The following is a 26,682-nucleotide window of genomic DNA, read 5'->3' as shown; positions in this document are numbered from 1 at the left end:
GGTGGTGATGGCCATGCACAGACACCTCCCAGCTCAGCTGGAAGATAACCAGGAGCTTCCCTACTGAGAGAACAAGTGTGGCCCAAGTCTAAGAACTTCATCAGGTGCTACCCAACCACTTCATGTGCGGGACCTCCAGTAACGTCCGATTCACGGCTGGGGAGGCTGAAGAGGGGGTGCACTCAGAGTTCCTGGTTCCCGCAGGCATTTCTCACTCAGGCTCACCATCCCTGCCTTCCTGGGAACCACACTCCCCGCCGTGTCTGTCAGCATCTATTCCCTTTCCCCTTCCCAGAAAAGCCAAGGTCTGGGCAATGGTGCTGGCAGGACCGATGCAGGCAGGATCTCTGTCCCCTCTACTTTTTCTCAAAGAGCACATTTCACAAGGTGGTGGTAAGGGTGTGAAGAGCGGAGCATGTTACATGCTGAGAGCCTAGCCTGACTCAGGACAAAAGCTCAAAGGGATACCTTGTCCTCAGCATCGTCACGACAAGATGCTGGGAGCTGAGACAGAAGGGCAGCAAGGATCAGGCTCCGGAAGATCTTGGGGATGGGCCCCAGCCCTCCTCCTTCTCTGGGGCTCAGCCCTCCCGACAATCAGATGTGGGTTACGGAAGTTCTCCTGAGAGCCTCACGCACCCAGTGCATGGCCCTAATTTTCTGCGAGTACGCATCAGGGTTGCCAGAGCACCCGGGGAGGGCCCGATGGGCAGGGAAGGCCAGGGGATTTGGTCACCACGGAGCCCAGTGCCCATGATGGCAGTGCCTTCACCCGGGGCTCCAAGACCCAGGGCTCGTGTCTGAGTCACACTTGTGGGGTGTCTGCTCTCTGCAGGCAGCACTTCATCTGTGTCCCCACAGGCCAAACCCTGACAGAACTGTGGGCTCAGCCAGGAGCTGGGGACGCTCGGTGCAGGACACAGATGGTTACCAGGGTCAGAGCACTGTGCAGGAAGTCTCCATGAATGGGCGAGAAAGGCCGGAGCCCTAACTGCCCCTGCTTGGAGGACATGGACATTAACCTGGGGGAGCAAAGAGAACCCCCTGACAACCGCCCCAGAGGCCAGGCTAGCACCACGGTGCCAGAGCAAGGGTCGCACGGGACACCAGGCAGGCCGTGCACCGGGAGGCGCCAGCAGAGGCTCGGCCACACACAGGCCCAGTGACCCTGGGCGGGCACAGATGGCCTCAGACTGGGTCAGCACCCTGATCTCGGGGGTCAGCGTCAAGATCAGGGGCTCCTGGGTGAGGGGGCGGTGGGGGGCCCTCCGCACCTTGCAGACCCGGGCCAGCTCGTACTGCAGGTCCTTGATGGCGCTGTTCTTCGATTCCAGAACGTCCTGGGGAGAGGAAGGCATCAGGGAACCATGGCCTGGCCCCACCGCAGGGACATCCACACAGGGAAGGACTGCCATGGGAAGGCCTCAGAGTGAGACCCCAGTGTGTGTCCGCCCCCTAGACCCCGAGAGGACCTAACCTCAGGCCTAGCAGCCTCGGGTCACCCAGCTGGCCAGGACCCCAGAGCCAGGCCATGCCACCCTGGCAACACCAGAGACCCCCGCCCCCGTCACCTGCTCTTTCTGTGACACATCCCAGGTCAGGGAGCAGAGGGTCGAGGCCCAGCTCTGGGTGGGGTCCCTGCCAGGTGCGGTCAGGCCCTCTGGCCCTTGGGCACCGAGGCCTTGTCTGTCCTTTCCCAGCAATGCCCAGTGCCCAGGACAGCCCGCCCCAGGGGAGCACCGCAGACAACTGCGGACGCTCGAGGGAACAGACGCTCAGCCTGTGCTCAGGCGTGCGTCCCAGGGAAACCTTCCCACCACCCGCCGCACAGGCCACCGCAGGCCTGCCTCTCGCCCGCCATGGTGAGGGGCCATGGTCTCTTCCAGCACAGCTTAGGGTCCAGGCGGATGGAGGCTGTGGCCTCGGCTAAGAGACCAAGTTGGAGCAGGCAGTGGACTCGGGCTAGAAGGGTTAAAAGGCCAAGGAGGGGCTGGGGAGACCTTGAAGACACTGGAGCTGGGAGTCCACGGCGCACACGGACCTGGGCTCTCTGGCCAGGAAGCTGCGACCGCCCCTCCCCGAGGCTGACTGAGGGTCTGCCCTGGAGGGATGAAGCCCTGAGCACAGCCCTCGAGGCCTACCTCCAGCTTGCGGGACACGAGGGTCAGGGCCGCGGGGTCCAGGTTGGAGGCCGCTAGCACCTCATTGAACTGCACCTCCTTCTTCTCCACGGCGGCAACCAGTGCCTGCACCTTGCGCTCCAGGACGAGGTTCCTGAAACCCGCCTTCTGCTGCACCTCCAGGATGGCCGAGGTGAACTTATGGTACAGGTCGTCCCGCTCCTGCTGCACCTGCGGGGCATGGGTACCTCGCTGGCAAGACGCCCCTCCCACTCTGCCCAGGGCCACACCCCCACCTTCCCCAGCGTCCAGCCACAGACAGGCTGGTCTGTGCCCAAGCCCCACTCTCTGCAACCAAATTAAAGGAGTGCAGTCTCCACACCATGGGAGGCAGGAGAAAACACCTCTGGGAGGTGTGGCAGGAAGCCATGGGGACCCCCAGGATGAGCTGCAGAGCGACCCTCCCACCAAGAAGCCAGAGCCAGCCCTGCCCTGGGTCTGGATGGCAGGCTCAGGACTGCACCCCACCCCCAATCATCCCCACAGGAGATCAGGGCCTCAGACTCAGCAATGCTGGGGTGAGGGGCCTTGAGGAGGTACACTCCATCTGCCCCAGATCCTACAGCCAGCTGCCTGCCCACCAAGGACAACGTGCTTCCGCGTCTTCTTTTAACTGTGCACCATTTAGAAGTCAAGACTTAGCAGGGGTGTAACAGGAAAAAGTGACCCTCCTAAACCCCACTTCACAGAGGCCACCATCTGAGCACTGGCTGGGACTCCTTCCAGAATGTTCTCCACGCCCGTAAAAAACACAGCACTGCGAGGCATGACGAGCACTGTGCTGCAAACCTGCGGCCCCGTCCTTCTGACCATACATACTGCCACACCTCACATCTGCTTCCGTCCACTCCCTGGCCCTCTGCTCTTTAAAACCTGATGACCCTGGTTTTCCAGGACACTGCCTCTCTCACATACTGCGTAGACATGCAAATGGAGGACAAGGGGCAGAGAATGCAGACCTACAATGGCCTGAGCCTGCCTGAGCCGCCTCCTCCTGATTCATGCCCACTTTGACCAGCGGGAGCAGCATCTCCCTGGTGCCTGCAGGACCCTCGGAGGCCCCTTGGGGGTGACTCCAGATCCAGCTGCTTGTGGGATGTTCCTGAGGAACTGGGTCCTTTCCACCGTCATAGTCTGCAAGAGTGTTTCAGTGGGAAAGGTGCTAACAGCTGACACACGAGGTGCTTGCCCGCGGCCAGGCCCCGGGAACCAAGCACGCTGGGGGGCTATCTGCAGAGAAGCACGTTCAGTGAGACACACACACCCAGTCCCATCAGTGAGGACCTGGGGCTGGGGACGGCCCCCTGGGAAACCATGGATGAGGCCACAACCCTGAACAGCCCTCAGGCAGACCGTCCACATTCTCAACACCAGCCGTCTGACCCAGCAATTCCCCTGCTAGGAATCACCATTCCAAAAAAGGGTCACACACCACACTAACAGGGTGCCTATAGCAGCAAGGACTGACAAGGGATTTTCACCAGGGGACACAGGCTGCTCTGGAGAGAAATGCGGGCTGGGAGGAATAGGCAGGCCCCCACTTCTGGGAAGCAAGGTCCTACACCAGCACACTCGAGAGTTTGGAAGAACTCAGGGTGCTCTCGCCGTGTGAGGACCAGCATGCAGCCCCAAGGCCTTGCATTTTCACCCACAGGCTTCCTACGACACACGTAAAGGGTTAGGACTCAGAGACACACACAGGGATGAAAGATGGGCCAGACCACCGCTGCTTCAGAGGCCAGCCCAAGGTGAGAGCAGTGGGGAACTGCTAAGACATCAAGCTCGTCCACTGAGAGCCCCGCAGAACGGGGAGGGGCCAGAGCCAGCGACCTAGTCCCCCAGACGTGCCAGGAGCACCCAGACATGCCGGGAGTCCTCCAGATGCCCTGGGAGCCCCCAGATGCACCAGCAGCCCCCCAGACATACCGGGAGCCCCCCAGATACCCCAGGAGCCCCCACACATGCCGGGAGCCCCCCAGACGCCCTGGGAGACCCCAGACGCTCTGGGAGCCCCCCAGATGCACTAGGAGCCCCCCAGATACCCCAGGAGCCCCCAGACACATCGGGAACCCCCCTGATGCTCTGGGAGGCCCCAGATGCACCAGGAGCCCCCCAGACGAACCGGGAGCCCACCAGATACCCCAGGAGCCCCCAGACATGCCGGGAGCCCCCTAGATGCCCTGGAGCCCCCCAGATGCCCCAGGAGGCCCCCACACATCCCAGAGCCCACCTTGACAAACTGCCAGCCCCCCAGATGTGCCGGGAGCCCCCCAGACCCCCCAGGAGGCCCCAGACATCCCTGGAGCCCACCTTGATGAATCGCTGCTCCAGCACCTCATGCTCCCACCTCAGGCTCTTCAGCTCCTTCTCGGTGACTTTCAGACGGGCTTTTGTACACTGGAGAAAAGAAGGGTCAGAAAGCACCCCCAGTTCAGGCACCCACAAGATGCAGCTCAGGAGGGATGACCAGGTGAGGTGATCGTCAGAGCGAATGGCTCCCGGTCACAATGGACCGAGCCACACCATGGCGGCCAGGGGTCACTGGGCTCCCAGAACAGGTGCCAACCCCACGTGCCCCCAGGTCACCAGGCAGGGGACGGAGGGGTTCAGCACCTCCCCTGGTGCCCCGAGGGCCGGCTCTGCTCTGGGACTCGGGAGACACCTGCCCGACCTTCCTGCCCCTTCACACCAGGGAGGGCTGGGAATGCAGCGGAAACCCACCACCAGGATCTGCTTGTCCCTCTCATAACTGCCGAGCTTCTTCTGCATGTCACTCATCTCCTCCCGAGCCTTCTGCAGGGGGTCTGCCAGGCGCCGGTTCTGCATGGCCACCTCCGTCATCTCCTTCTCTAGGTGCTCCTCCTTCTTCCGCATGTCCTCCATCTGCTCCTGTGGGTGCCGGGGGAGGAGCGGGACAGGGGTGTCGGTGGCAGGACTGGGTGCTGTGGCCTGCACGGGGGCTGCGAGCTCTCCTGCACAGAGAGGATGGTCCTGGGCATGTGTTCTGTGTGTAGACACGGAGAATAGTTTCTGAATTCTCTAGTAACGCGGCCTGCATGCAAACAGAGCTTCTGCTGTGCTCACTGCCAGCACTTGGGTGCGATGACACCCCTGATGCACGTGGGCCTATGACTTCCCCACCACGCAAGGGGACTCACAATATGTGCGTTTCAATCAGGGGCCGCTGAAGGCCAGGTGTGTCTACGAGCAGGGGTGTGGGCTCGAGGCGGCAGGCAGCCCCGGTGGCACCTTGAGGGAGTTGATGAGAGCCAGGTTGTTGAGGGTGATGTCGTTGTAGTAGTTCTTGATGTCGGTGAAGGCTTCCTCGTGTCGTTGCATCAGTGTGGTGATCTGGCCGTTCTTCCTCTCCTCCACCTCGTGGATCTCTGTCTTCCTGCGCAGGTCGAGCTCGTCCCGAAGCATCTTCATCTTCTTGTCGTACTTGGCCTCGATTTCTGAAAGGCAGCAGCACCCGGAGCAGCTGAGCAGAACCCCTGGTGCCGTGGTGACGAGAACAGATGGCGGCTGTGCCCAAGGCGGAAGACCTCCCAGGGGATGGAGGCCATCGACAGCGGGACAGGGCGGGGCGCTTCTCCTGCTGCGTGGCACCAGCACATGCCCTCCTCTGCCTGTCTCAGGCACCGCTGATCAGTCCCTGCCTCAGGGATCCCAACAGCCAAGCGCCACCCGGTGCCAGGGGGCACGGGCCACAGCCATCCAGCCAGACTGTGGCTAAGGTCGATGCCTCTGCAGGACGGGAGGGACAGCATGCTACCCCCTAGCTGGGTGACCTGCTCCAGGAGTCACTGTGTGCCAGGGTGGGGGGGCGAGGGGGGTCCTCCCAGCCTCCTAGACACCAGCCTTAGAAATGACCATGTCCTCTCACTCCGCATGTCTGGGCTGTTTTAACTGGAGGGCAGTTCCTTCCTGACAGGAGGGGCTCTCGGGCCGCCTTACGCAGCGGAGTGCGGGAAGCACTGACCTCGCACCTGCCTCTCAAAGTCGTTGCGCATCTTGGTGATCTCCTCGGTGTGTTTCTGCAGAGGCGGAAGCGGGCTGTCACTGGAGGCCAGACGGGACAGGACAGACACCGGCCCCGCAGCAGGGTCCCCTCCTCACTAGCACCGACAGCCTGTGCGGCTGCTGCTCCGGCTAGACCCTCACCCCCGAGCTCAGGACCAGCCCAGAAGAATGAGGGTCTGGGAAATTCCACGTTTCATAATGGACTGGGGAAGATGCTGATGACATTCACACCCTGGCTGTGCCCACAGGCTGGGCAGCAGGACCAGACCCACCCAGAGCTGCAGGCACCCCGTGTGCTGCTGACCTGCTTTGGCTTAGAACACCAGGACAAATTACTCTGACAGCTATAAAGTTTGAATAAAAGGCTTAAATTATACTTTATTTTCATGCCGAGAGGCACTCTGAGCATGTAACTATTCCACACCATGCCTTGGGTGAGCAGAGACTGCACTCGGTGGAAGCCAGCCCATGCTGTGCTTCTGTCAAAACAGCCAGGCCCCTCAAGGGACCATATCTTCAGCACCCTTAAGCTTCACGGAAAACTGCAATATTACTGAGTGTTCCCAGATTCAGTTGAGGCTAGGCTGCGTCCAGACATATAGCAAACGTATTGACAAGTCTTTCAACCCACAGCCAGGAGAACCTTTGAAAGCCAAAGTTGGATACATCCTCCCTTTGCCCAAGCCCTACAGAGGTCCCCAACTCAGGTGTGGCAGGGTGGTCAGAGCCCCAGTCCTGTCCGCAGCCTCCTCATTCCTTGCATCCCAACCCTTCTCACGGCCTGGTCTCCCCTAGCCTGGCTCAGCCCTGCCTTCCCCCACCTTTGCTCAGGTGTCACCTTCTCAATGAATTCACAGAACCCGTAGAGAAATGCAACCACCTCACTTCCCGCATCTCCTGGAGCACCCCCTCATGCCCGCGGACCTGTGATGCGTGTTTGACGGTTTACTTTGTTTTCTGTCTCGGGGTGGCCTGTCCTCTCCTGACCATCAGCCACACACGGGCAGGCATTCTGTCAGCCCCACCCTCTGAGCACCCACAATCAGAGCCAGGCCTGGTGTGCTACAGAAGGAATTCCAACCTCCACCCAGAGCCCCTCAGCCTCCCTCTGAAAGGATCAAAGAATCTCCAAGGCCAGTGAGGTGCTTGTCAGCATGGCTCACAGGACAAAGGCCGCAGCAGCTGAAGGGCTGGCGGGCAGCTCACTCCAGGGGCCCGGGGTCGGCAGCACGTGGAGAGCGGCCCGGGCTGGATCTCCCTGTCGGGAAGTCAACCGGTCGAGTCTGAGACAGAACTCTGCACCTGGCCCCAAAGGGGTTTGTTTGGCTGATGCAATTGTTGTTGCTGAACATTTCAGTTAATTGCCCACCAGCAGGCTTTTTATACAGAACCATGAATTCTCAGGTGTGGCTAAGTTGACATGTTCATAGCTGCCCTGGCACCTACCAGCCGCAGGTTCTTCACCATCACCTCGTTGGCCAGCTCCTGCTCCTTCAGCTCCACCTTCAGCGCCCGCATGTCCCGGCGCAGTGTCCCCTCCTGTGCACGGTGCTCCTTCTGCGCCAGCTTCATGACCACGGTGCCCTCCGCTTTCATCTCCGTCAGGCTGCTCTGATGCTCGTACAGCAGGTGCTTCACCTTCTGCTTGTAGACCTGCGGGTGAGGGAGTACCGCTGCTCACCTGCTCTGTCCACTCACCTGCACACACGTATGCTCGCCTGTGCACACAGGCTCGCTTGCACACACAGGCTCACTTGCACACACATGCCCACCTGCGCACCTCTACACGACTTCTCATCTGCACACATAGGCTCACATGCTCATCTGAACATACCTGCTTTGTTATTAAAAAATACCTTCAAGCTCCCAATGTCAAAGGACACAAAGGGCGGTGACCCCAAAGCAAGGCATGACCGTGCCCCCGGACCTCGGGCCAGCTCCTCTGCGCGCGGCGACTCCCATGGGATGGGGCCAGCCCCCTCACCTTAATCTCCACCTGGTGCCTCTCCTCGGCCTCCTCCATCTCCCGGTCCTTGTTCCGCAGCTCGGCCTTCTTCTCCTCCAGCTGCCTGCGCGTGATCTCCCAGAAAGTGTGGATCTTGTCGCGTTCCAGCTGGAAGTAGTTGCGCTCCTCTCGCTCGCGGTCCAGCTCCTCCCGGATGCGGCCGATGTGCTCCTCCACCTGGCGGGCAGAGCGGGGTGAGGCAGCCAGAGGGCCTACCCGCGGCCAAGGGAGGGTGGGCAGAGAAAGGGCAGGAAGATGGTGGGGGGCGCTGCTCTCATCTCAAAGTAAACCATGAGTGAAAAGTGAGAACCTAACTCAGAGTGCCGGGAAGGCTCAGGGACAGGAGACATCAGCAGACACCAGAAATCTCTTGTATTTGGCCAAGAGTCATAATATGATTATATCCTTTTATTCATCCCTGGGAATTTACACTAAAGAAATTTCTCAAAAGAACACAGGAGTGTTCCACTTAAAGATATTAGCAACACTGTTAGTACAACAGCAAACAACTAAAATGGACATGATCCAAGTTGCTTCTAAACAGCATGGTTGAGAAACAAGAGTATATTAGCCAGAAGGTCATATGGACCTATGATACAAAGATATGAAAATGATGCAAATATTTTCATACAAATGATATAAAATGTAAAAACCTTTCACCTTTAAGGATACACATCAAGCAAAAAATAGCAGACAAAACCAGTAGATCTGAAACAGTCAAGACGGTTTGATCCAGAGCCAAATGCAAATCTGCAAATAGGTAAAAGAAAAAGAAAAAAGGACAGATTTCCAGTTTCTTGAGACTCTCACTTGTAAGAATTAGTTACCTTTTGACCATAACCTCAGGCCCAGGCTGTAAAGTTTCACTCTTTTGATAACCATGTTCCCCACAAGGAAACCAGATGTCTTACTTCAAGAGAGGGCCAAGACAACAACTCAGCAAGGAAGGGTAGCCAGGAGACTGGGAGGACTAGGGCTGGGGTGGGGCTTGGCTCCCCAGGAAAAGTCCTGACCCGCGGGCCTGCTGCCTTCGTGTCGCTCAAAGGAATCATCTAAACCAGACTGTGGCTCACGCTGGATGTTCCCTCACTCGATATTTAGACTTCTTATAAATATCGGGATTTCTCACTTGTCTTCAAATATCAGAAAACAGCTCTGGAGCCCAACGTCCACAGGGTAACCCTGCAGCAACTTGGCAACAGTTCAGTTCAGTTCAGTCGCTCAGTCGTGTCCAACCCTCTGCGACCCCATGGACTGCAGCAAGCCAGGCCTCCCTGTCCATCACCAGCTCCCGGAGTTCACCCACACTCATGTCCATTGAGTCTGTGAGGCCATCCAACCATCTCATCCTCTGTTGTCTCCTTCTCCTCCTGCCCTCAGTCTTTCCCAGCATCAGGGTCTTTTCCAATAAGTCAGCTCTTCGCATCAGGTGGCCAAAGTACTGGAGTTTCAGCTTCAACATCAATCCTTCCAGTGAACACCCAGGATTGATCTCCTTTAGAATGGACTGGTTGGATCTCCTTGCAGTCCAAGGGACTCTCAAGAATCTTCTCCAACACCACAGTTCAAAAGCATCAATTCTTCAGCGTTCAGCTTTCTTTACAATCCAACTCTCACATCCATACCTGACCACTAGAAAAACCATAGCCTTGACTAGACAGACCTTTGTTGGTAAAGTAATGTCTCTGCTTTTTAATATGCTGTCTAGGTTGGTCATAACTTTCCTTCCAAGGAGTAAGCATCTTTAATTTCATGGCTGCAGTCACCATCTTCAGTGATTTTGGAGCCCAGAAAAAATGAAGTCAGACACTGTTTCCACTGTTTCCCCATCTATTTGGCATGAAGTCATGGGACCAGATGCCATGATCTTAGTCTTCTGAATGTTGAGCTTTAAGCCAACTTTTTCACTCTCTTTCACTTTCACCAAGAGGCTCTTTAGTTCTTCTTCACTTTCTGCCATAAGGGTGGTGTCATCTGCATATCAGAGGTTATTGATATTTCTCCCAGCAATCTTGATTCCAGCTTGTGCTTCTTCCAGCCCAGCGTTTCTCATGATGTACTCTGCATATAAGTTAAATAAGCAGGGTGACAATATACAGCCTTGACATACTCCTTTTCCTATTTGGAACCAGTCTGTTGTTCCATGTCCAGTTCTAACTGTTGCTTCCTGATCTGCATACAGATTTCTCAAGAGGCAGGTCAGGTGGTCAGGTATTCCCATCTCTTTCAGAATTTTCCACAGTTTATTATGATCCACACAGTCAAGGGCTTTGACATAGATGTTTTCCTGGAACTCTCTTGCTTTTTTGATGATCCAGCAGACGTTGGCAATTTGATCTCTGGTTCCTCTGCCTTTTCTAAATCCAGCTTGAACATCTGGAAGTTCACAGTTCACGTATTTCTGAAGTCTGGCTTGGAGAATTTTGAGCATTACTTTGCTAGCGTGTGAGATGAGTGCAATTGTGTGGTAGTTTGAGCATTCTTTGGCATTGCCTTTCTTTGGGATTAGAATGAAAACTGACCTTTTCCAGTCCCGTGGCCACTGCTGAGTTTTCCAAATTTGCTGGCATATTGAGTGCAGCACTTTCACAGCATCATCTTTTAGGATTTGAAATAGCTCAACTGGAATTCCATCACCTCCATTAGCTTTGTTTGTAATGATGCTTCCTAAGGCCCACTTGACTTCACATTCCAGGATGTCTGGCTCTAGGTAAGTCAGCACATCATCATGATTTTCTGGGTCATGAAGATCTTTTTTGTACAGTTCTTCTGTGTATTCTTGCCACCTCTTCTTAATATCTTCTGCTTCTGTTAAGTCCATCCCATTTCTGTCCTTTATTGAGCCCATCTTTGCATGAAATGTTCCCTTGGTATCTCTAATTTTCTTGAAGAGATCTCTAGTCTTTCCCATTCTATTATTTTCCTCTATTTCTTTGCACTGATTACTAAGGAAGGCTTTCTTATCTCTCCTTGCTATTCTTTGGAACTCTGCATTCAGATGCTTATATCTTTCCTTTTCTCCTTTGCTTTTCGCTTCTCTTCTTTTCACAGCTATATGTAAGGCCTCCTCAGACAGCCATTTTGCTTTTTTGCATTTCTTTTTCTTGGGGATGGTCTTGCTCCCTGTCTCCTGTACAATGTCACGAACCTCTGTCCATAGTTCATCAGGCACTCTGTCTATCAGATCTAGTCCCTTAAATCTATTTCTCACTTCCACTGTATAGTCATAAGGGATATGATTTAGGTCATACCTGAATTTCTTTAATTTAAATCTGAATTTGGCAATAATCCAAGTCTATGCCCCAACGAGTAATGCTGAAGAAGCTGAAGTTGAACGGTTCTATGAAGATCTACAAGACCGTTTAGAACTAACACCCAAAAAAGATGTCCTTTTCATTATAGGGGACTGGAATGCAAAAGTAGGAAGACAAGAAACACCTGGAGTAACAGGCAAATTTGGCCTTGGAGTACAGAATGAAGCAGGGCAAAGGCTAAATAGAGTTTGGCCAAGAGAACGCACTGGTCATAGCAAACACCCTCTTCCAACAACACAAGAGAAGACTCCACACATGGACATCACCAGGTGGCCATCGCCGAAATCAGAGTGATTATATTCTTTGCAGCCAAAGATGGAGAAGCTCTATACAGTCAGCAAAAACAACACCGGGAGCTGACTGTGGCTCAGATCATGAACTCCTTATTGCCAAATTCAGACCTGGCCACAGCTGCCCTGAATCTCTCATCTTACTACTGCCTGGACCCCAAGAGCTTCCAAGCTCTGCAGACTGACCCCTGCCATGTCACAGGACAGGAAGTAAACCCATAGGCAGGAAATAGTCCGATTGTTGGGGCGACACAGCGGGTAAGCCAACCTCCATGAGGCAGCCCCAGTGACCCCCTCAAAGCACAACCTGACCTCATTACCCTCTACAGACACTGCCGATGGCTTCCCTGTGTGAGAAACAGAGCCTATTCACCACTTTCAAGGGCCTCTGCCCAGCTCTCCATCTTCAGGTCTTATGCCTTGTTGAGTCTCCTTTGATTTCTTTTATCTTAAAACCATCAAAAGTAAGTAAGAGTGATGAACACTTCCAGACCACATTTGCTGTCATGGGTTGCACAGGTTATAGGTTTCGGGAGCCTTTCAATTGAAACTGTAATTAATCAAATCATGTTCCCTAGGTCTTAATATCATTGAAATGAACAACCAGCCTAAAATAACTCACAGTGTTTAATAGTAAATCAAATAAATGAGAATGCTATAAGTGTATATACTATGATTAATATCTCTGTAAACAGTAGGGGCCTAAAAAGGGTAAGAATGAAAAAAACTTAAAATAGCTTTTATATCAGAAAAACATTTCCTTCCAAATTCCTACTACCCTAGAGAAAAGTTTACCCATCACACGTGCTGCACTGTTTCACATGTCTTGGTGTGGACAGACGGCAGGAGCCAGACTGAGGGGAGGCAGACAAGGAGCTTGGGGGCTGTGATCTAAAAGAAGTTCCTAGGATCAGCGGGGGGCAGCAAACCCATGCCACCCACCCAGCAAGGGGCCGCGGCCCGGCCAGCCCGCTCACCTGCTCCTTGCTCATGTCCTCCGGAGCCAGCCCATCAACAATCGGAGTGCCTTTGCCTTTGCCTTTCTTCCCTTTCTTTTTGGGCGCCTTGGATTGAAGAACACATGGTCGGGTTAGGGTTCACTTCTGGCTGGTTCATTCCCTTTCAGGGCCATTCGAGAGAGGAATTTCTGCCTGGAACCTCCATCTGACTGCCCACTGTCTCAGGCTTCCACCCGGGCCGCCTCACTCTGCCCTAAGGTTTCCCATCCTTAACCACAGGCACATTCTGTTGACACCTTTGGAACAGCAAGGAGAAATCTCCCTTCTCAGAAGAGAATATTGCTTTCCCTCGGAAAGGAAAAGGGAGAACATGTTCCTTGTATACAGCAGAGACTTCCTTGGTGTGGAGCAAAATCTACTCGCCCTCACAAAGGAGTATCCCCAGCAGCACAGACTATAGTGCTTGGCGTGCCAGAAAGAAACCTGCAATATATCGCTCCATGGGTGCAAGGTGGGTGCCTCAGAGACCCAGGGTGAAGACTGCTGGCACAGACTGGCACTCACACACTGTGGGCTCTGTCAGTGGGGTGATACCTGCTTTTAACTACTTCTCCAAGGTGCCAGAGGGGACCTTCTGCGCCACTCCCTCTCCAGGGGCCACTCAACAGAAAGCAAACTAACGCCTTATCCTCTGCCCTCACTTCTCCCAGGTTTCTGTGGCTCATGCTTTTGTCTGTACGTAGGCACGCATCTACACGTCTCTGTAACATTTTTATTACCAAAAAAGTTTATGAGGAAATGTTAGAAAGCACAAAGTAACAAAAAAAAAAAAAAAAAAAGGAAAATCATGCATATTTCCCACAAGTTAGTGAAAGTAGATGTATTTTGGTGTACATCACCAAATGTGATGATGTATCTTTACCCAGCTGACTTGCAAAAGACAGAGCTGCTGAAATCTTCACTCCTAAAACACTGCCCTCTTTATAACCCTCTACTCCAAGAAATCCAACCCATCAGAAGAGCCCGGGGGCTTGTCGCCACTCAGCATCTGGGAGTAAGGCAGTGGTTGGGGCCTCTAGAACTCCTGGGGCCCCTACACACAGAGGGGTCCCCACACTGATGGCCACCCCGCCACACCTGCCTGGAAACTGGGTGACCTACAGCCCGTACAGCACAGAGGGGAGTGCGCAGCTGAGAGCCCTACCACAGAGCGGGTGGGGATGGAGAACCCCAGAGGCACCAAGCTCCGCTCTGCTCAGTTCCCACCTGACTCCTCGCAGGTTTGCCCAAGCTCTGCCCTGGGGACTCTACGTGCTCTGGAACCGCTGTCAGGACCCTCTGGCCACCATGGTATACCCCAGGCTCTCGATCCCAGAGACTGGAGGACCTCTGTTTCCCAAGGATCTGATCAATGAGCCTTCCATTCCAGGTAGGGAAGCCATTCGACCCAGGTTTTCCGGTCCGGACACGTACACACCGGGCCCTAGGTCTGGGGGCGGGGGAGACGGTGCTCTCTGACCACCACCCCGGTGTGCACAGGATTCTGGAGAGACCAGATCTCTCAGCTCCACTAGGGAGCCGCGTCTGGCGTTCGCGGCACCCTGGGCCCTCCCCGAGAGGACATCCCCGCCACCCCCCAGAGCACCAAGCCCGCAGCTCCAAGATGCCAAAGCTACAGATCTCCCGTCCCGGGGACTCCCGGCGAGCAAGGCCCGCCGACCTCTGAGCCCCAGGGCCCCGGCGCGGACCCTACGAGACCGCCTCACCATGGTTGTGGTTTCCCGCCTGCCTGGACCTACAAACCAAAGCGCGGGGCCTTCCGAGGATGCGCCGTCTCCAGGCAACGACTGCAAGGTCCCGCGCGAAGTCTCGAGAACCATCGCGAGAGCCCGCCGGCAGGGCTGGTGCCTCGCAACGGCAGGAGTCCTTAGCAACTAACCAGGCGGAGTCCGTATATTTGGGCCGAAGCTGGACATGATCCACAAGCTACCTCTCCAAGACGCCTGGGAACGCATTCCTTTCGGGACAGGTCATGTTTACTGCGGGTCTTCCCCACTAAAACTTAAGCTCCACGGAGGCTGGAGGAGCGGTTTCCGTCCACTTGTTACGTACTCTACGTGGGTACAAGACCTACAGCGCGTGAACTCCAAGAGTGAGCGAGGGGAGGCAGCCACACCGCGACTTTACCCAATTAGATTCAAATTTTCGCGGAACCTCTGCGCTTGGGCCTCACCTCACCCTGTCCCCCTTTGACGATTACTCCCACCTGAGGCTGGAAGACGGCTGGATTTCCACAAAGCCTCAGAGGAAGCAAAAGTAAGACGAGAAAAAACATATTCCAGCGGGGTCCACAGTTTTGAAATCAGCAAGCCTCCCCTTCACAAAATCTAACTGCTCTTCCTAAAGAGACTTTGTCCTCCTGGTGAAGAAAAACTAGAAACCTTTGCTACGGGTTTCCAGGCGAGCTCTGCAGGGAAAAAAGTCTTCAGGGGGTTTCTTCCCTCTAACCTCTTGCTCTGAAAACTGCTAACTGCTTTACAAATTGCAGAGAGAATTTCTGATCCCTTCTACCATCCAGCTACCTATACCCAAAACAACACCATTTGTTGTCTTCTTTTCCACACTCTTAACATTAGCATCTTACAAAACAGTGGTTCTACAGTAGGTCAAGGTTTTCTGTCAGTTTGGGGATGGAGAGGAATCTTCTCTCCCTGGAGAACTGCCTTGGGCACAGAGTGTGAATAGTGGAGAAAGGCTCCGGTCAGGAAAGAGAGCCACAGCAGCGAGCCTGGGGGGTTCCTGTTTGCCCACCCAAGACTTGATTGTTCCTGGAGAGGAATGGCCCTTTGGAAGGACTGTATCAACTGACTGGCACAAAGAGTGACATTTATAGCAGCCCCAGGGCCTCTGGAAGGTCTGATGGTGTCTCTGTGCCTGGGCTGGCAAGAGCCTGAGCCTGTGTCAGACACGTGTGGTCTGATAGGGGTCTTCTCCCCTAAGGTAGGCTCCTCCCACAGGAGTTCTGGCAAGTAAGACAGTGCAGCCGGGTAGCACAGAGTGTTATTGATTATTATTTAGCACTTACTATGCTAGGTGCCTCATGCTGACTGGCTTTTTGCTTTAGAATTCTGGCTGGGAGTCCTGAATTAAACGAATGCATTAACAATAATTCCTTTCAACAAAAAGGGCAAGAATAGGAGGGTTAGCTCAGGATAACAAGACAGGGTATTCGTTTGTCACAAATGAACAGCACAGCACGGTTTATCAGTGTGCACTGCAGAGATGAAGAATTCAGGGAGGCCTTGTTGCCAGCTCTCTGGGCTCCCCACAAGGCCCATGGTGACCTGTGCTTTTCATACTGAATTTGAGTTCAGATTTATAGAAAAGAGCCTTTCTCCACATGGGTGGCTTGAGATACTTTTAATCGGAATCAAGCTGAGCATCTCAGAAACCCAGATAAATGACATCTGAGTTTCCTACAAAATGACAGACCAAATGTTAATACAAACCCAGTGACCTATGGTGAATATCTGGCTCTTCCTAACACCCACGTACATGGTCATCCAGGTAAATTGCCTCAGATCACAACAGCAGCTCGATGGAGGCCTGAATGTTAGCATAACAGAGTCCTCAAGAAGACTAAACATTTTTAGAGATCAACAGTGAAGTATTTACAAAAGAAATGACATAATACATACAGGATTTGCTTCAAAACAACCCAGAAGTGGAAGAAGGCATTGAAAGCAGAGAAGAAATACGATCAGCCATGAGTCAGTAATCACTGAATCTAAATGATGGGTATAAGTGGGTTAATTATGCTATTCTACTATTGTTTGATTTTTTTATTTTTATTTAGTTTAATTTTTTTTAATTGAAGTATAGTTGACTTCCATGAAAATGTTTTGAACGAAAAGTTTGACCCTGGCCTCTGGGGTCAGATCAGCTGGTGCCCTGGACAAGACTCCCTGTGTATCCACTTACTCATCTGTCAAATGGGGATAATTATTAAACACCAAGACTGTTACAGTTACTATGGCTGTGTGACAGGTTGGCCCTGAAATGAAATGGCTTAATATAGTGACAACATCTGTTTTGCCCATGAATCTGCAACTTGGCTGGGACCCTGTAGGGACAGCTCACCTTGGTTCCATGTATTACCCCCACCCCAGGGAGAGTGGCTCAAAGGAAGAGTCTGGCTCCTGCCTGAGACCTTACATCTGGTTCATTGGCTACTGTGGGCCAGACAACACTCAAGTGGCCCTTCAAATGGCCTGGGCTTTCTCACACAGAGTGGCCGAATTCCAGGGGAGCCTGGGGAGCGAGACCTGACTCCTACTTAAGACCCAGCATTGGAGTCACATGGCATCAGCTGGACACAGTCCACTGGTCAGAGCAGCACAAGCCTTGCCCAGGTGCGAGCAGGAGCACAGACAGGGTATGGCTGGATGGAACCAGAAGGTTCTGGAAGACATGGGGAATCAGAGATACTGCTCTGACCATTGTGAGACAATACAAACTTCCACCCCAGTAGCCAGTGTCCACCTACTGTCCGGACCTCTCAAGGCTTATACCCCCACCACCCTCAGCTTTGTCCCAGAGGGACTGACCTGCCTCTTGGAGTGCAAACTGCAGCGGCTTGTCCTAATGGGTCATGACATCATTTTAGCAGTTTTTCTTTGTTTTGTAAGCTAAAGAAAAATAGAAACTATTAGCCTGCCTCACTGACTGACAGTTGACAAAGCTTAGCTATGGGCTCGGGGTGACTGGAGAGGACTGAGGCCTCGGATGGCTGAAGATGCCTTAGGAGGGTACCTTTTCTGAAAACACCAAGTTCACACCTTCCTCCTCTGAGAATTTCTCCACTCCCAGCTGGGAACAAGTCTGTCTTCCTGACGCTCTTCTTTGGTTGGTTTGTCTTTGTGTAGACCAGGGGCTTGCACTTGACTCCTCTGGCTTCCTGTGACCGGCTGTGCACCTTGGTCGCACTTCCCTGCCCCCGCCCCTCCCCACCCCGTGTTCACCTTCACCTGGAAAATCAGGGCCTCGTCTGCTAAGGATTCCCCAGGAGAATGAAATGCGATACTGTGCATCAAGGGATTGGCACAGGGCTGCATTCCAGGGCCTTGTGCAGGGGACCAGCGACTAGAAGTGGGACTCCGCTGAACTGTTTGGAGCTCTCGGCACGCCCAGACGCTGCCTGCCTGCCTTCCGGGACGCCCCCTCTCTGCCCACCTCCCTCTCCTTACCTCCCTTCCCCTCTTCCCTCCCCATTCCCCTCACGCCCCAATCCCCGCACCGCGTCTCTCCAAAGCATTTGCCACGGTCTGCAATGCTTACGGGCCCTAGGATGTTGTGCCCGTCCCTCCATGCCCCGCGGAGCGCCGGCACGTCGTTGGAGTCCCACAGATGCGTGAGGATGATCCCGCACGGTGGCGCGGCTGCTGAGTGAGGGTGCGCGCAGGGACCAGGCCAGGGATGGGGGCCGCGGGCAGGTCCGGGTGGGAAGCCGGACAGGAGGGGTGCTGTCGGCGGGGAAGGGTCTGCAGGGGCCGACAGGGGGCGCGAGCAGGGCGGGGCGGGGCCGCACCTGTGCTGCGGGGGCAGAGGAGGAGACGGCGGGCGGGCGGGCGGGCGGGGGGGGGGCGGGACCCGGCCCCGGAGCAGCTGCGCGCCCCGCCCCGCGGGCTCCTCCCCGCCGCCGCGGTCCCCCGGCTGCTGCCCCGATGCGCTGCGCAGGGAGTCGGGGCCGAGTCGCCGCCGCAGCTGCAGGGGCGCCGGGGCCGGGTGACGCCGCCGCCGCCGCGCGCGCGGCTCCCAGGCCCTACCGGCCGCATGGAGCCCTCGGAGGGCGCCAGCCCAGGAGGTGAGTGTGGCCCCCCTGAGCCCGAGATCTGCGCCTCCCCGCAGTCCTTTCCCCCGGCCCTCTCACCGACCACGCCCCAGGGCCGCCAAGACCCGCAGGCAGCTCCGAGTTCCCCTATGCCGGGCCGGAGCGTGGAAGCCTAAGCCCGCCGTGCTGAAGAAGCCAGGCCGGGGTACCTCCGGGAGCGGCCCCCGCGCTGGGCTAGAGGCGCACGGACCGCGTCCCCGCCCCCTCGTCCTCCGCGCTCCCGGCCGGGGCAGCGGTGCCCGGCGCGCTCCTGAGTGGGCGGCACACAATTTGGTCCTGCGCCCCCTCCCAGCAGAGCCAGGGAGGGATTCGGGAGATGGGGGCGTGCCGGGACCAGAGTCGGGGTCCAAGTCAGCAAGGCGTAGGGGGGAGGCTACGCTCTCAGCCGCGCATCTGCTTTGTTCGGCCGTGCGGAACCTCTCTGGGGGTTGGGCGGGGAGGCGGAAGCCGGGATGCTGCGGGGCACCAGGCTGAGATACAGGCTCAGGCTCGGGCTTGGAGCGAGGGAGGCGGATGATGCCCCGGGCTCGGCCTGCGGGGGCTCCCACGCCTGCAGGGGTTGCTTGCCCTGGCGCGGCCAGGAGCGCACACACCTGGGAGTCGAGGGGTGAACGGAGTGACCCCTCCTCAGGGCCTCTGTCAGCTGTCCAGACGGTGGAGATGTACTCGGGGGTCTCTCCCCTGGGAGTCTGGCCCTAGCCTGACCCTGGCCCGATGGTGAGAGGAAAACTCTAGGAACGTTCCCTTTCAGGAAGGGTTTTCCTGTGCCGTCGGCCTAGGAAGTTGGATGCAAACTGCTGGGCTCCTCCACCCATCAGGCCAGACCCCAGGCACACCTAGGCTTTCTTGGAGGTCCCCTCCCCAGGAGCCACTCCCTGAGCACACAGGGATCCGCCGGGGGCCACGTAGCCCACGAGGGCCGCCTCTGGAGACCCAAATGCTAGCCGTAAAGTGTCCTGAAGCAGTCAGTCCACTCACTGCTGTCTGAAGTCTGAGCTGAGCAGGTGCGTTCCAGACACCTTCTGGGGGCCCTTGTCACCCTCCTCCTGAGCACCAGGAGAAACACTGGGGAGGGTGGGGGACAGTGGGTGTGGTTTTCTTTGTTTTGTATTCCTGTGGGCTGCACCAGGACCCCAGGGCTTCCGTGAGGCCTTATGATGATTCGATGGGGAAGGCTTGGTGAGCAAGGGCTTAGGGATGCCGGCAGCCAGACCTCTCTGAGCTCCGTGACCACTCCTCTCAGTGGAGACAGACCCTCTTCCCTGCAGATCAGGAGAGCAGACAGCAGGCATGAGGGAAGGGAGTGTTCTGGAGCCCCAGAGACCTGTGTTCACCAGGTGCCTACTCTGTGCAGGCACACAGTGGGTCTGGGGCCAAAGCCGGCAGACAGACTTCTTACCCCACAGCCACCTACCCCACAGGGGTCACGTGTGGGTGGCTGTGACTGTCATTCTGAGTTTGCCAACTTCTGGGAACTTATACTGGAGAGAGGGGCACATACAGAAGTAGAACAGAAAGCGGAAGCCTCCCGCATGGCCCCGGCCAGCTGCTCACCCACTTCCACCAGCCTTCCTTCAGTACTAATGTGGCAAATCTAAATGTATTATTTCATCCTTAAGTACTTCTGAAATTACTTCTATAAGGTTTTATAATTAAAACCTAAATGAATCAATAATTTAATATCAAATGCACAGGCAAGGAGGGGAGAGTTGGGGGTGCACTCTGCAACGTGCTGTTGGGAGACCAAGCGTCTAGCCCACCCACCTCCAAGTCTTGTCTATCTGAGAGAGGGGCTGGGGCCCAACCCTGGGGCTGAGCTGAGACAGCATCCACCAGGCACCCTCGACTTAGGGGATGGTGCCCACACCTCCTTTGCTGCAACCATGTTGGTTTTATGCTATTCATTCATTCACTTCATTAATTCACTCATTTGTGATGGGTGTGTGCAGAACCCCTCCTCCAGGCTTGGGGCAAAGTCCTGGGCACACAGCAGGGAACTTGAGATCTGGGCCAAGTTCTTGGCACGAATGTGCTGGAAAATAGGTCAGCAGCGTAGCACAGGGTAACCCTACCATATCTGTTCACAGCGGACCCTGGACAGGGCAGGACTGTGGCCCCCCAGCTCCAGTCTCCCCATGCAGGTACTGCCTCAGTGCTTCCACAGGTCAGGGCAGCAGGTCCCCCTGCAGGAGTCACAGGCTGCACTTCTTCAATGGGACCTGTACTGGGCTACTGGTCCATGCTGAGCTTCCTGGGGAACTAGAAACACCCCTCACCTTTGCCCTGGCCTGGGCAACCCTGGGGTTACTTCTGGGCCACAGGCAAGCACCCTTGCCCCTGTGTCTACCTGTGTGATCAGTCACTGCTCTGCTTCACACCCCAGAAGAAAAGGGGGTCTCACCTATGGAGAATCTGCCCCTTCTTCCTAGAGGTCTATCAAGAGGGTATCAGACAGACTCAGGTAGCACAGCTGCTTAGGAACTCTGGGTGGGGTCTTGGGCTCATTCGGTCAACCAGCATTTATGGTGCACCTGCCGTGCACAGGGACCAAACCAAGGGCCTGTTTCCTTCACTTCCGACTGAAAGATCAGCGTCCTTGATGCCAAAGTTGTGTCTTCCGCTGCTCCCTCCCTCTTCCCAAAGCTCTGACACAGGCCAGGACACCAGGATTTACAAAGTAAAGAGCAGACCACTGCCAAAGGGAGAAGAAGGAATAAAAAAGTCAACAGAAGGTGACTTAAAAATTCACGGTTAACATATTCCACTGGCTCTGCAACACCCATCAGCTAAATGGTGCTGTTTCAGACACACCGAAATTTGATAACATGTGCTTCTTACAATCAGTACAACAGGCCACTGTGTCTGTGGGGGCTGGAGGGACCCCTGGATCCCAAGGTCTATAAGGAGGCGCATCTGCTTGCCCTGCCCCCATCTCAGAAGCTGTAGACATCCTCCTTTCCACTTGGACCGAGTCCCATTCCATAAACATGCAGGTAGGTGCTTTCCTACCCAGCTCACCCAGAGCAGCCAGGCTCCCTCAGGGCCTTCTCCTGGCCTCCGCTTCACCTTTGATCCTAGTCCCCTTCTGCCTGGCCAGGCCCTAGCTTCCCTGTGGGCACAAGGTCAGGGTTTCCCCTCCCTCCATGGGCTGGCAAGTGGTGACCAAGAGTTCCAGCTCCAGAGCCCCTGTTAACATGCCTGTGACAAGCTGATCCCCTCCGTGTTACAGGACAAAACTCCCAGTCCCTCCCTCGTAGCTGGTTGTGACATTAGCTGAAAACCATTTTGCTGGGCTTGTGTCTAGCACAGAAAACCAGGAGCTACTGTCACTCTTCTTCTTCTTAACCCAGAGTCACCCGCCCCATGTGGAGGCTCCACAGAAATGGCAGCACCTGGCCGGAGCCCCCAGCTGGACAGAGGCCACCCTCCTCACCCACCAGGATGGGCCACGTGTGCAGAAGAGGAGCAGGACACTCCAGGCACGCATGTGCCCTTGGGGAAGGGCGATCTGGCCGCTGTGCCATCTCTTAAGAAACAGAACTGTGTCCCTACAAAGGCCCCAAGGGCTTCCTGGGCCTAAAGCTGCAGCAGGAACTCTGAGGCTCAGGAAAGCTGCCCCTGTCAGGCTGGGCGGGCTGGGCCACCAGAGGGTGTAACCCTGCCCTCTGAGGATGCTCAGACACCACGTGCCAGATGTGGCAGCGAGGTGGAAACCAGATCCTGAGCCCCGTCTGGCAGGGCCAGCCCTGGGCCCCAGTGACAACACAGCATGGGGCAGAGCCGGGCAGGCCCTGCCAGTCAGCAGGCCCACCTGCCCTCAGTCACACTTCCCAGGGAGGGGTGCCCTCTGAGGCTGGGGCAGCCCAGCCAGCTCTGCAGTCACAAATCCATGTCCCACTTCCCACTCAGCCAGGACCCGGTGGACCTATGCGGCCTGCCGGGCACATCAAGGCTGCTGGCTGCACAGGCCCACCCCTCAAAGGCAGCTGTTGGTGCTGGGCCCCCCTGATCCCCTTTGGCAGCTGCTCCCGTGGCCTTGTCCACACCCCACTCTCCACACTCGCCCGCCGGGTCGGCAAGGCCCCACTGCTGATGGAGGAGGGACTCCGCACTCTGTACTGGGCACCTGTTCAGCTGGGGGATCCCTCAGCTGAGGGGAGGTCACTGTGGAAAGGCGTCTCAGGGGAGCCAAGGGGTCCAGCTGCCTCAGGGCACGTGCCTGACAGACGACTGGGACCCTAGCTGTGGGGGGAGGGACACTAGAACACTCTGGAAGAGAGGAATGGGTGAGCTGTGGATGGACACGGCCCTCCGTGGAGTGGAAGCCCCACCTCTGAGTGGCAGTGCTCACCAAGCAGATCCCCAAGGGGCCTCAGCTCTCACCTGACAGAGACAAGCTATTACATGAAAACAAAATTTGAGCAGAAAAAATCCCTGGGGGAACATCCCCAATTGTGAGGTTGGTGGGGAATGGGTCTCTTTCACTATGAGAATATGTTATTTTGAGTTCAAACACAGCATACGATAGACACATGAGCTGGGGCCAGGCTGGATTAAAGCAAATGTATGACCATCCACTAGACCCTCAGTTCAGTCGCTCAGTTGTGTCCAACTCTTTGCAACCCCATGGACTGCAGCACGCCAGGCTTCCCTGTCCATCACCAACTCCTGGAGCTTGCTCAAACTCATGTCCATCGAGTCAGTGATGCCATCCAACCATCTCATCCTCTGTCGTCCCCTTCTCCTCCCGCCTTCAATCTTTCCCAGCATCAGGGTCTTTTCAAATGAGTCAGTTCTTCCCGTCAGGTGGCCAGAGTATTAGAGCTTCAGCATGAGTCCTTCCAATGAATATTCAGGACTGATTCCCTTAAGGATTGACTGGTTTGATCTCCTTGCCGTCAAAAGGACTCTCCAGACTCTTCTTGGAATAAAGAGTTCATGATCTGAGCCACAGTCAGATCCCGGTCTAATTTTTGCTGACCATATAGCTTCTTCATCTTCAGCTGCAAGATAGTCTTCTTTAGTAAACCCTAGTGGGACCAAAAGTAGACAGGTGACAGTACTGGGGTCTTGGGGGCTCTGACAGAACCAGCAAGGGTCCCCGCAAGACCAGCGGTGATTCCCGTTCAAGTAGTGAGGGCAGAGGATCTGGAAACCAGAGAATGAGGAGCCGGGGAAAGTCAGCTTCCTCAGAGAAGCCCCCAGCGCCCTGTCCTTCCTGACCCAGGACCACCCCCATCACTACCTGAGCCTTGAGGGCTAGCTCCATGGGCCAGGTTCTCAGGTCCTCCCAGCCTGCGTCCTGGCATTGGGGGTGAAGACCCCAGCCCCTCCCAGGTAACGCCCTCTCTGTTGCAGGCTTAGTTAAGGAGGTCGACATGCCACAGGCTGCCCTCAGTGCCCCCGTCCCTGTCACGGGGACCAGTGGCCAGTCTCCCATGGCTGAGGAGGAGTTGGGCATCCCAATACCAGCACCAGGCCTCCTGCAGGTCACGGAAAGGCGGCGTAAGTACGGCCCACCCACCCATCATGCTCCACAAGCCCCCTGGGACCAGGGATGGGTCTCTGGGCCCCGCTGTGCCCCAGGGAGCAAGCGCCAGGAATGGGTCGACCCCACCTTGTTCCCCTACACTGGCCGTCACCAGGCCCACTGACGTGCCCCTCTGCCCCCAGAGCCGCTGAGCAGCGTCTCCTCCCTGGAGGTGCACTTCGACCTACTGGACCTCACAGAGCTCACCGACATGTCTGACCAGGAGCTGGCCGAGGTCTTTGCAGACTCGGATGACGAGAACGTGGCCAGCGACTCGCATGCAGGTGGGATTGCCACCGGGCTCTGAGGGTGTTGTGGGGAGGCCCCGTGGCCTGAGACCACCCAGCACCGCCCCCTGAAGACCTGGTCTGGAAAATGATTTCCTTCCTAATGCATGTTTGTCAACATGGCACCATTTCACTCACTGCTTCTGCACTTTACATACCCTTCTGCTGACTTTAAGGAATTGTCTGCCCCTCCTTAATTTCGGTTTTCAAACACCAGCAAAAGACCACAGCCACAGGCCCCCCAGTAGAATTCACTATGCAGATTTAATTATAAGGCAGAACACAAAAGGGGTGGCATTCACCAAACCTGGCTGCTCATCTCAGTTCCAGGGAAGCACTGGACCCCATTGACCAAAGAAATGGCATGCAAGCCACTGGGAGTGTGGAGGCCCAGAGACCTTCCTCCCTCCCTACTCCCCACCCACACCAGCTACAGGCCAGGCTCACACCCAGGGTGGAACCTTGGCTGCATGTGGACCCTTCTGGGAGCATCAGGAAAGCCAGTGCCCAGGCTGCACCCAGACCCATATGCACACATTGCTGGCACCAGGGGGCCCCAGGTGTGGCCGGACACCATGCTGGAGGCACAAACAGGCCAGGCAGTAGGTGCAGGAGTGACTGGTCCGCCACACTGACCCAGCCCACGTTCCCACCAGGCCTGCACCCGCTGCCCCGAGCTGGCTGTCTCCGCTCACCCTCCTGGACGCGCACTAGGGCGGAGCAGAACCGTGAGAAGCAGCCCTTTGGTGACCCTGAGCGACAGCCTGCCATTGTGGACACGATTCTTACTGTGGAGAGGCCCAAGGAGGACTAGGCCAGCTGGCCCGGGGCCGAGATGGGGCAGATCCAGACAGCCGTGGCCACGTGGACACTGCCCGCCCTCCCCACTGCGGCTCTGGGCTGGGGTCTCAAGGCACTTCAGCATAAGCACAGCCCAGTGGCCTTATATCAGCTCCTTCCTGGTCCCTGGATCAGGGACAAGGCCCAGGGATGAGAGGAGACTTGTCTGCAGGAACGGTGTTATCATCTGCCACCAGAATCCTGGGTGGGGCCAGGGTGAGTGGGGATCTGCCGGTGAAAGGGGATGAACCGCCATGCCCAACTCCAGCTCACAGGAGTCTGCTGTCCAGCCAGGGAGTGGATAGGGGAGTGAGTCCCCCAGATCACCTCTGATTCCCCGCTGCTCCCTGCTGCTGCCCTGGAACACTGTCAGCACCAGACACTCCCAACAACTTGCTAGTCCTCCTCCCTCCCCGTCAGCCAGACCCACCTTCCTAAGCGCAGAATGCCAAGTCCATCAAGATGGCCTCAGACAGCAGGGCAGGCAGAGCTTGCCCAATCCCCACAGCCCACCAGGCACACATGCACACACAGGCACACACACATGTAGGTCTGTGTCCCTGGCTAGCATCCCAGTCTGGGGTGCAGCAGTCTGAGGGGGTGGGGACATGAGGGCACCTGGGCACACCCCCTGAACCCCAATTCAGGGATGCCAGGCTTGACTGCTCCCAATGCTGCTTATGTGCTGAGGACAGGGCCAGCTTCCAGTATGACAGCAAGTCTAGTCTGCTTTCTGTCCCCAAGGCCACCTGTCCTGACCCCTTCTTCACTGAGACATTTCTGGGGAAGGAAAAAAGGCTCCTCTGTGGAAGCCCTGGGCACACCCTGCCAGGAAACAGTCACCTCTGCACCAGCACTGGGGCAACACTCCTGCACATGAAGGACAGCTGCACGGGGGTGATTTCCAGACACAACCAAGAGTCTAACGGAAAAGGGATCCCATGAGGGCAGCCGCACCTCGCCCACCCCAGGGTCTCCCCTCCAGCCCTCATGCTTCCTGCTGCAGCTTCCGTGACCTCGTTTCGAAAAAGCGCAATTAAAACATCACCCTGTCCTCAGTCTCGCAGACCAGTGTCTTCCTTTCCAGCTGACACTAGAGCTCAGGGGTGAGGGCTGGGCAGGGGCAGGGGGCTGGCTGCTCTAGGAACCTCCAGGAGCTCTGTGCTCTGGTCCTCCCCCAGCTGAAGCCTCTGGGGGCTCCACTGTGACACATGGGGGGCTAGCATTTGGCTCTGTCCCCACAAGCCCAGGCTGGAAGAGGCAGCCCCAAAAGACTCCTCCCAGCCCAGGGCAGGATCTGGGGAGGCAGCCAGCAGGAAGGGCCAGTCTGTGAGTAGAAGAGTAAGAAGAGAGCAGGCAATTCC

General features: G+C 56.1%; 2 protein-coding genes across 13 annotated transcripts in view; one reads left to right on the top strand and one right to left on the bottom strand.

Annotated features, from left to right (window-relative positions):
* Positions 1-18,193, bottom strand: part of GAS8 (growth arrest specific 8) — a 38,339-nt gene extending 20,146 nt beyond the window's left edge. For 2 of the 6 annotated variants that reach the window (XM_061385899.1, XM_061385898.1), the window contains exons 1-10: positions 14,538-14,641; positions 12,790-12,876; positions 8,188-8,385; positions 7,650-7,856; positions 6,163-6,217; positions 5,430-5,635; positions 4,902-5,069; positions 4,491-4,577; positions 2,142-2,351; positions 1,275-1,340 (exon numbers count right to left, since the gene is read on the bottom strand). In XM_061385899.1, coding sequence (XP_061241883.1) covers positions 1,275-1,340; positions 2,142-2,351; positions 4,491-4,577; positions 4,902-5,069; positions 5,430-5,635; positions 6,163-6,217; positions 7,650-7,856; positions 8,188-8,385; positions 12,790-12,876; positions 14,538-14,540 — 1,287 coding nt within the window. In that variant the 5' untranslated portion in view covers positions 14,541-14,641. Of the gene's footprint in view, positions 1-1,274; positions 1,341-2,141; positions 2,352-4,490; positions 4,578-4,901; positions 5,070-5,429; positions 5,636-6,162; positions 6,218-7,649; positions 7,857-8,187; positions 8,386-12,607; positions 12,722-12,789; positions 12,877-14,537; positions 14,642-17,378; positions 17,460-17,583; positions 17,824-18,108 lie in introns of those variants that run through there. The other 4 variants (XM_061385900.1, XM_061385902.1, XM_061385901.1 and 1 more) reach the window with 4 other exon arrangements.
* DBNDD1 (dysbindin domain containing 1) lies at positions 18,123-26,376 on the top strand. Of its 7 annotated transcripts, XM_061385915.1 has the most exons (6): positions 18,123-18,222; positions 19,413-19,665; positions 22,012-22,140; positions 24,020-24,166; positions 24,335-24,475; positions 25,135-26,376. In XM_061385915.1, exons 3-6 carry the CDS (start codon positions 22,044-22,046, stop codon positions 25,290-25,292), a joined length of 543 nt encoding a protein of 180 aa, XP_061241899.1. In that variant the 5' UTR covers positions 18,123-18,222; positions 19,413-19,665; positions 22,012-22,043; the 3' UTR covers positions 25,293-26,376. The 7 variants fall into 7 exon arrangements, with proteins under 7 accessions (XP_061241899.1, XP_061241895.1, XP_061241893.1 ...); XM_061385911.1 differs by lacking the exon at positions 19,413-19,665 and having other exon boundaries at positions 18,127-18,222; XM_061385909.1 differs by lacking the exon at positions 19,413-19,665 and having other exon boundaries at positions 18,134-18,222; positions 21,506-22,140.
* Positions 26,377-26,682: the final 306 nt, after the last annotated feature.

Source organism: Bos javanicus, chromosome 18 (assembly GCF_032452875.1).
Source record: "Bos javanicus breed banteng chromosome 18, ARS-OSU_banteng_1.0, whole genome shotgun sequence".
Lineage (NCBI taxonomy): Eukaryota > Metazoa > Chordata > Mammalia > Artiodactyla > Bovidae > Bos > Bos javanicus.
Note: the sequence above shows the minus strand (reverse complement) of the source record. Positions and strands in the feature narration are given on the sequence as shown.